This window comes from Echinops telfairi, unplaced genomic scaffold (assembly GCF_000313985.2).
Source record: "Echinops telfairi isolate 266 unplaced genomic scaffold, ASM31398v2 ScPeMD7_3533;HRSCAF=4204_0, whole genome shotgun sequence".
NCBI classification, from domain to species: domain Eukaryota; kingdom Metazoa; phylum Chordata; class Mammalia; order Afrosoricida; family Tenrecidae; genus Echinops; species Echinops telfairi.
In genome coordinates this window covers 27,396,995-27,406,433 of record NW_022107431.1, presented here as the reverse complement: position 1 = coordinate 27,406,433, position 9,439 = coordinate 27,396,995, and the positions used below count along the sequence as shown (strand labels likewise).

Below are 9,439 nucleotides of genomic sequence, written 5' to 3'. Positions count from 1 at the left end.
GGCGATATGTGGTGTCTTTACAGGAGCAAATTGCCTCTCCTCTCACAGGCCAACCGGTGGGTTTGAAGGACTGTCCAAAGCTTTACCTGATAATGTCACCTGTCTGTCCTGGTCATCCCTATTCATCCTCAATACCCATTTGAAAGTATAGAAGTTAATGTATTTATTGAAGGATAATATATAGGATAGAGGAGGGTTGTTAACATGATTTATGCTTGATTTGGTCTAATTACAGTCTCTAATGACTTTTTCATCATTGAAGCCTAATTCATGATTTTCCCATGCCTGTTACAAGCATTCATCAAAAGGGCAAATGTAGTGATACACTGATATTACCCAGTGATGGACAGTCATCAGAGTCAGGATTATCATTTCTTAGACTTGAGACACACCTAGATGGACACAAAATAAAAATAGGAAAGCACAGGCAAGGTGTCAGAGCTTAGCAGGTGCTGAGCTTCTGTTAAAGGATGAGAGAGAATTTTTCAGATGAATAGTAGTTGCACAGCTTGATGAAAATAATTACTGTCACTGAATTGCATATGCAAAACAATGGAAATGATCAATATATGACGCGTGTACATACACGGGAGGGCAATTCAAAAAGTACTGCTGCTTTTCTCTATTTCAGCGAATTCCGGTTCACACGTGCATGGGTTTGTCGTCGTTGTTTTTAATGTGTTTAAAAATGTATCTGAGATCAGTGGGTGGCTACTGATGAGTTCGCTCAGTAATCTACTTATCTTAGTCCCATGCTGGTGATACCACCAGAATAGTGGCTTCCAGGGGGATCTGCTGGGCCAGTGAAATTCAAGGCAGAGTTTAGCGCCAAAGGTTATGGCAGTGCTCACTGGGATTCCAAAGGGGTGATATCGAGAGATTTTCTAAAGGATGCAAGACATCAAAAGCAGTTTATTACGAAGATGTTTTAATGGAATGGAAAACTGCATCAGTGAGGAAAAGACCAGGAAAACCATTTGAAAGGATTTTTTTTCATTTTCCTGTGGTGACAATGCACCATCCTTCTTCCAGGGTAACAAGGGCTGTCCTTTAAGAATCTTGTTGGGAAATCTTATTCCATCCATACTACAGCCCTGATCGCAACCCTTCCGATTTCCTAAAGAGTATTTGAAAGGAACATGATTTGAGTCCCTCAAAGATGCTTGAATTGCCTTTGTGAGGTGGTGTGAATAGAAGAACACAGAGTTCTCCTAGTAGGGGTTACAGATGTGGAAACATCTTCCAGAGTGTATGAACCTAGACGGAGGCTTGGTCTAGTACCGGTATCATCACTGTTTATATTTTTGTATAATAATGTTGTATAGCTTTAAGTAATACTCTTTGGCTTGCCCTTAGATAATGAACCTTTTAAAATGTAATAGATGACTTGGATATTAGAGGAGAGAGGGTCAAGCTAAAGAGCCTACGGGTTGACACAGTCCTGAAATGAGCCATTCTCCAGCACTGGTGTGGAGAGGTGGAGGGCCCGTGTCCGGCTGCCACGTGCTTTGCTGGCACTCTGTGACTGACGGCCTGCTGGCCATGCTGACGGCACGAGTTGAGGGATTATTGGGCTTACTTCATGCTCTCTGCTTTTGTGTCTTTGTTTTTGTTTTCTTTGAGGACAGAAATCGGAAAGTCGGCTGGGGCCCCAGAGGTTTATGAAAGAAAAGCCAGACAAAGAGTAGGTGGGGAGAGAAATCTCCAGCGATTTGTGTTTTCTGCTGTAGGCGCCATGAGAGGCTATAAGAGCCAGATTCCAGGGAGCGAACTGGCAACGGGAGGGGAGGAAGAACCCACACCAATGCCAGGCTACCGTGTCCTGAGGCATGTCTCTCAATTACATCAAGAACTTCTATGAAGGATGTGTAAGTTCTATGGGGGTACCGGTAAAAAGTCGATGGTATGACTCTTGTCTGGGTAGTTTAGCCTGCTCTGCATGAAACACTCACACACTCCGTATGGAGAATAATGTAAACCTCAACCACGTACTCATCAAAATCCTCAAAAATTAGAACCATAAAGAAGGGACTTCAGGAAGTGCTTTTAGGTGATGGTATTTTAAAATCGCTTCCTCTCTCACTTCCATGAAAAAGAGAAGACATAGAAATAGGCTGTCATGACAAGTAATACTACTGAAATGTCACGGGGATTTTAAGGTAGCATATATAACATGGGCCTTGTTATCTAAGTCTCTAACAGAATTGCTAGGAAGTTCAAGATTCCTGTGATTTTGTTGCAAAAAAAAGTGACAGGGAATGTGAATCAAATTAATGCTTTTTGGCAAAATTCACCAATATCACTTAGTTGATAAGACGTCCCTAAGTGTCTGCTACACTTCATATTTTAAGAGGGAGAAGAGGGATGAACAATTTGCTAAAGCATGAATTGCATTTGCTTTTTTAATCTCTTAGGGTCTCCCTTGCTTGGACTTCCATGAATTCTAAATTTTGAAAGTATGTTCGTGGACATTTGGTGTGAAACTGCCTTCTGATATTCTTATTTTCTTGTTCTTCCCCCACCCCGACCCGCACCCCTGCTGAAACTGTAACAGATCCAACCTCCAACAACCGTTGGCCAATGTCACGCCCTTTTCTGTGGGTCAGTCCGCATGTGTTTCCTTGGGGTGCTGGGGTTTGCAGTCTATGGGAATGAGGCTCTGCACTTCAGCTGTGATCCAGACAAGAGGGAAATCAATCTCGTCTGCTACAATCAGTTCAGGCCAATCACTCCACAAGTAAGTATTTCCGTACACACTTCAACTTTACAACAGGCACTTTTGCTTCTTAAAATATAAAAGAATGTCATGATAAGACAAGGAATGGCCTCCCAAGGACAACCAAGCGCACTGTCATCTCACCCCTTCTGACTCATGGCAACCCTGTAGCACAGAGTAGCACGTTAAAGGAGCAGAAAGCCTCATCTTTATACCTGGGAACAGTTGATGGCTTCGAACTACCAACCTTGCAGTTAGAGCAGCACAGTCTGTAACACACTGTGCCACCAGGGTCTGTAACAGGTATTATTTCAAGAATTGCTTTAATTTTTCTCTACTTAGATGTATATTCCAGATGAATGAATCCAAGTTAGTACAGTTTCTCCCAGCCCCGGCATCCGATGGTATATTCATGTGAAAATGATACTCCAGGGCTGCATTTAGAATGTGGAAATTAAGTAGCTACTAAAATTAAGTGATTCATTATAAGTAATTAATAGGAGAGGACCATAAAATATGGCTATATTTGCACAAATACTGCTTAAGCGTTAAAAAATATTAATGATGTCCACCATTACTACCTTCATTATATTAATTTTATCACTTTTTATACTTAACCATTTTAGGGTAACCACGATGAGAGTGAGTGAATTGCTCTTATGTTTAAATGCTTGTTCTGGTTATATGCTGCTGGATTGGCTTAACTGGTGTCTGACATACTTTAGGTGTTCTGGGCATTACAACTAGTGATCGTCCTGGTTCCGGGAGCTATTTTCCATCTTTATGCCGCATGTAAAAGCCTCGACCAAGAATGCATTCTTCAAAAGCCCGTTTACACCGTCACATATATCCTTTCTGTTTTACTAAGAATTACTCTTGAGGCGATAGCATTCTGGCTGCAGATTCACCTCTTTGGTTTCCAGGTAACGTCTCTGTACCTGTGTGACACTAGCTCTCTGAAGGGAAAACATGACACCATAACATGCATGGTGCCGGAGCACTTTGAAAAGACCATTTTTCTCATCGCCATGTATACCTTTACTGTAATTACAGTAGTCTTATGTGTTGCCGAGATTTTTGAGATCATATTCAGAAGATTATGCATTCTAACTAGGCAATGACCAACCCAGCTGATTATCAGCTGTCATAGCCCCATTATTGGCAATATTTTTTAGTTTCGTCTTGTTCAGTAAGCACCTTGATTTCAAACAAAAATATCTACATTTTAAACTCACCTGTGTCTAAAATTTATCTGTGATATGAAGTTCTAAATCAAATATAGCACGTATATTTCATTCATTCTGCAATTTTCAATGATATTAGAAAATATACATGGAACTAATGTTTTCATTGTCTCTTTACAATGTACTTCCTATGACATTGTACTTCATGGTCAAGTCCAGGAAAGCTTTTATTAGCTCTTTTTCACAGAGTTGAAAATTAAGTCTCATGGAGGTTCATTTCTGTGCCCAAAGTCATACAACTAGAGCTCAAACTCAAAGCTCCTGACAATAAAACAGTTTCTCTTTCCACTGCAGCGCGCAGCTTTAACTTTGTGGATGTCATAATGTTGCATTCATCACAATATCATCGAAACACATCGGTTGCAAACTCATTATTAAAGTCATCCTGCATCACTTGAAAAAGTAGAGCAATTATATTATTATTTTACTCATTTATACAATTCCTCTGAAGTGTTTAGTAGTGAATAATAAGAAAGGGTATCACCAGATGAATAAATAATGTTATGGAAAATATGCATATGCCTTTCCTTGTTACTTGTTGAAATAAAGTACTCATACATATTCCACGATTATAACTTTTATGTTCAAGATTGATATAAAAACTTACCATTATATTAAGATAGTCTTCCTCACTACTGGGAAATTATTTCAGGCATTTTATGTAAATCAAGGCATTACTTTTTAGCTTCCTAATGTACAAACAATCAATTGAATTTGACATTATTTTCAATTGTCTTCTTTTGCTTTACAAGGACAATAAATACCTTCAGGAAAATACGAAGGTTTAAGGGTTTTTCATAAATATTATTCTGCTTATATTTTATGTCATGACTTTCTGGATTTATTATTGTGAAAACTACTGCTCATAGGAAGAAGATATAACTGATAAACTGTTAATCACTCTACAGATAAAAGATCACTAAAATATAACTAGCCAGTACAGAGGAACTTTCGTGCAATTTTCTTCATAGATAATGTGGTTAGTGTTTAAGCTTAGAAAAGGATTGGTTAATTTATCTAAAGCGCCCCTATAGGAATTAGTCATTTAAAATTTTAAGCATATCATCTTTCTCATCGCATACAAGAATTGAACATTTTAAGATCAAATAGGCATCTTTGGGCACTATTAGTATCTGGAAAACTGTTTCTGAAAAAATGTCAAAAGCAATTCATTTAACCAGTTTTCCGACATCATTTTTTCTCTTACTGCTTTTCACTTTTGACCCTTCATTTTTGCCCCAAAGGGGCTGGGAAACAAGAAAAGGGAACCGATGCACTTGTCTTCCTTCTACCAGCAGAGGGCGCTGGTGCCGCACACATGCAGCATCACCGCGGCGGAGCCGGGCTTTCTCCGCGCTCTGCTTGCAGGAGCCAGGAACACTGAGGTTGTCCCTACTGGGAACCCGTAGTGGACTTTCAGTCGCCAGGCAACGAGAGAGGGCGGGATTTGCCGTGCGCGCTCCTGTGCGGGACGTCGCAGGCGGAAGCGGAAGTGCCGGTGGCGCGCGAGTAAGGAAGTGGTGCTTCTTGGTGTGGAGATGGCCGCGCTGGCTTCGCTCCCCCCACTGCCCCCCCAGTTTAAGAGCATACAGCATCATCTGAGGACGGCGCAGGAGCATGACAAGAGGGACCCTGTCGTAGCCTATTACTGTGAGTCTATCCGAGTCGCCGCGCCCCTCACCCAGTCGCACTCCGGGGCCCACACCCCGCTCCTAGGTCACGGGGCGGGCCCCGCCCCCAGGTACCCCTGAGCTTGACCTCTGCCCCGCCCTGGGAGCGCCCTGGGTCTCCGCCCTGGACCCTCTCGCCTGCCCTTTGCATGTTTCCGGAAGGCAAAATTCTCAAAGCACCGCGGTGGCCACTGCTTCTTAATAAGCTTGTGCTTATTCAGTGTTCCTCAGCCGACTCCATGAAGCCAAACATCTTGAAACAAACCCCTCGTGGCTTTCGCTCAGACTGTGTGAAACAGGAGCCTCCACAGATGCTAATTGATGTGGACGAAAGGAAGACGATTCTAGAATATCGATAAGTGAAAGTTAGGGCCACATGCAGGCCCGTTCAAAAACAGTGAACAGGCTCTGCTGCTAACCCAGCAGCAGGCATTGTCCGCTCTGCCCCGCTCTCCCTCACACTGCTCTCTCCTGCAATGAGACTTTTGTCTTGACTCCTTTAAATAAATAATATGTGGTGGTGTTAAGCCTTTGATTCCTGCCATAATTGACTGAGATACACACAATCGCCAGTTGACAAAAACACTGATTAATCGTGTCCAGGATTTTTCCCTTTGCAGTGAAGGAAGCAGTTCCAGTATTACTGTACAAACTATTTTCCATACTGTTATTCACAATACTCCCTTTACTACAAATAAAACAGGTAAAAGAACAACTGTAAATCTTCAAAAAATGTTTTTGTTTGTTTTTAGAAATAAGAAACCCAATATACAGGGTCATCTGATGCGGACATTAAAAAGTTAGCTAAAGTTTGGTTCACACCCACTTCAGTTTTAGCCCTGCCATTTTCCGCATGGGCCTCATTTTCTTTTGTCAAAACCTTTTCAAATCTGCATGTTCTTTACTCTCTTGGAATATTTCTCTTTCACCACCTACCAAAAAAACAAAACATCAGACAATGTCCCCTTACTATCCAGTCAATTCCCACTTAGAGAGATCCTCCATAGGGTCTCCAAAGCTTTTTAAATCTATATAAGCAGACAGCATCATCCTTCTGTCACGGAGTCTCCAGTGGGTTTGAACTGCCAACTTGGCAATTAGCAGGCTCACTGCCCATCGTTGCTCCTAGGCTCCTTAATTCAAGACTCTTCCCCAACATTTTCTCAATAAGTTCCCTGTATTCATTTGCGTCATTTTGTTCAAAGCTAACAGTGTTATTTCCATTGTCCTTTGGGTTCCCCATCTGAGACCATAACTTAATCACTCAGCAAATATTGGGCTGCTACGATTACAGGCACTGTGAGACACAGTTCCTGCATTGATGGAGCTTACAGACCAAGAGACTTCATAAAATTTGTAGAAAATTTGAATTTTAAAAAATCATGATTTTTTTTCCATGAACTGCCCCTTAGTACAATCTTAATGATCCCTAATGGTGTGGACTGTTATGTGAAGGGCTGCTATTTGCAACTTCAGCCGTTCAGAATCACCAGGAGAGAAAGATATGCTTGTAAAGTTAGACAGTCTCAGAAAACCATTGGGGATGCCCCAGTTTTATTCTGCCCTGTAGGGTTGCCATGAGTTGGTATTGTCTCGATGTCAATGGAGTACATTAAGGATAAGGTTAAACAATAATTATATATATATGTAATTAATCTATACAGGAGAGATCAATCTCTGCAGAAGAACATCATGCTTGGTAAAGTGACCGGACAGTGAAAGAGGACGGCCCTCAAGGAGATGGATTGACACCATCTCTACAACAATGGGCTCAAGCGTAGAACAATTATGAGGATGACACGGGACCGGGCAGTGTTTCCTTCTGTTGTGCATCGGGTCACTATGGGTCAGAACTCACTCAATGGCACCTAACAACAGGAAAGCCCTGTAGTGTGTAATTGTTCCTATGGAGAACAGGAAAGCAGAGAAAGGACTGGGGAGAACCAGAAGTAGACTGGTGGGGACTGCGAGAGGGTTTCAGAGTCAATGGTCAGAGGACATCTCATTAAGATGGCATTTGGACAGATTGGAAGGGCTGAAAGACAGACCTTGCTGTTCACCTGGGGAAGAGTAATCTAGCTAAGGGGAATAGCAAGTGCAAAGCCTTGAGGCAGGAGCTTCCTTTTGTACTTAAGAGGGACAAGGAGGCTGTTGTCCCTGAATGGCTAGAACAATTAGGTGGTGTAATAAGAAAAAATAAACCATGTAAAAGGATCATCTTTTCCTATCTACTAACAAATCCTTATTTATGAGGGCTCTGTTGTATAGAAATGAGCTCTGATAACACTCTCCTTTGGACTGCTAACCAGGAAAATTTGAACCCTGGTTCAAATCTAGGCACGCTGCAGGAGATTGATGAGGTCATTTGCATCGGTAAAGGTTTGCAGTAAACAGCAGAGGTTCCCTAATTTATTTGGCCTACCACCCCTTTTCAGGGACAAAAAAATTTACTCAGCACCCCCCTGGCAGTTAAAATCTTTGGTATACTGTAACCCATAATCCAGGTATCTGTATTTGCAACCCCTCTGGATCATTCCAGTGATTGCCCACTTTGGGAAACACTATTAAACAGTGGCACTGATTTCCTAACCACCAGGTCAATGGTTTAAACCCACCTCTGCTTTCAGGGAACAAGATGAAGCTATCTGCTCCCATAAAGATTTATATAGAGAAATCCTACACAGGGTTACTGTGAATCAGAATCAAGTTGGTGGCAGCGCATTTGCTTGTTCACTACTCAGACCTTTTATTTTATGTGTCTTCTCCCTTTATCTGTTTCTTTCTAAATGTGCACCAGTGTCATTTACTTTTAAGTTTCTCTAGAATACTGTCTTAAAAGTTGCAACCCATCTGCTGAACTCTCTAGAAAAGCTTGAGATAGTTGTGTGTTGTCTGTACTTCCATGTTTCCTTAGACATCTCATGCCTCCTGTTAGCCTGAAATGACTCACTGCAGAATCATCAACAAACACTATCATTGCTAGATCCAGTAGGAACTTGAAAAACATACTTGTTTTCAACAACAAAAAAATTCTTAAAACCATGTAGAGAAAGAGTTTTAAAAAAAATTTTAAGTGAACTCTAATGTCTCTACCACATTGGATATTATTTGACTTTTAAATGGTTACTTATTATTGGTTATGAAATGGTGCCTCTCTGGAGTAAAATTTGCAATTCCTTGGATCTTAATGAAGTTGGTCACCTTTTCATATGTTAATTATCCATTTGCGCCTCACTTTTGAAGTGTATATTTGTCTATTTTTTATTGTGCTGTTTGTCATTTCTACATAGTCTACTTCCTTGTTATGTTTTCAATGATTTCCAATCAGTGTGATTTTTCACTCTGTCTTTCGGTGGTCAAGTATTCTTAAGCTCTTATTATTTGCTTTTGAACCTTTCATCAATTCTGGAAAATTCTATATAACTTTTATATAACTCTTCTATTAACTTTTCAAATATTTAATTTTATCTATTGGAATTTTGATTACATGTGTACTGCACTTTGCCTGAGTAACAAACCCCCCACCATACAGTCAACTCCAGTTTATAGTGAGCCTGCAGGATGGAGCAGGACTGCCCCTTTGAGTTTCTTAGACAGCAGCCTATTGTCACTAGGACTCCTGAGTAACAGCTCCCCAAATTAATTTAATTTAGGATTCCCACCATGAGATGGTGGCTTGCTAAGAAGCGAAAGCTTGATTTTGAATCAAAAGTAACCCGCGTTAGGAATATAGCTTTTCATTTCTATAACTCTTCACTTTACTCTGAGAAAATGACTTGATAAATCGTTTCAGAGAGTCTCAGTTGCTT

The 9,439-nt window shown here is 40.9% G+C and overlaps 2 protein-coding genes across 2 annotated transcripts in view; both read left to right on the top strand.

The window, feature by feature from the left end:
* The first annotated feature begins 1,829 nt into the window (after window positions 1–1,829).
* On the top strand, window positions 1,830–3,837 carry GJE1 (gap junction protein epsilon 1). Its single transcript, XM_004701972.1, has 3 exons — window positions 1,830–1,868; window positions 2,555–2,737; window positions 3,442–3,837. Exons 1-3 carry the CDS (start codon window positions 1,830–1,832, stop codon window positions 3,835–3,837), a joined length of 618 nt encoding a protein of 205 aa, XP_004702029.1.
* Window positions 3,838–5,491: 1,654 nt separating this feature from the next.
* Window positions 5,492–9,439, top strand: part of VTA1 (vesicle trafficking 1) — a 42,132-nt gene continuing 38,184 nt past the window's right edge. The window contains exon 1 of the mRNA XM_045294712.1: window positions 5,492–5,610. Coding sequence (XP_045150647.1) covers window positions 5,499–5,610 — 112 coding nt within the window. The 5' untranslated portion in view covers window positions 5,492–5,498. The remainder of the gene's footprint in view (window positions 5,611–9,439) is intronic.

Bases quoted from the DNA above. Each gene is read 5' to 3' on its own strand.
- GJE1 (XM_004701972.1), top strand. From the start codon at position 1,830: ATGTCTCTCAATTACATCAAGAACTTCTATGAAGGATGT. The intron at 1,869-2,554 runs GTAAGTTCTATG...AAACTGTAACAG, and splicing joins AGAACTTCTATGAAGGATGT to ATCCAACCTCCAACAACCGT. The intron at 2,738-3,441 runs GTAAGTATTTCC...GACATACTTTAG, and splicing joins TCAGGCCAATCACTCCACAA to GTGTTCTGGGCATTACAACT.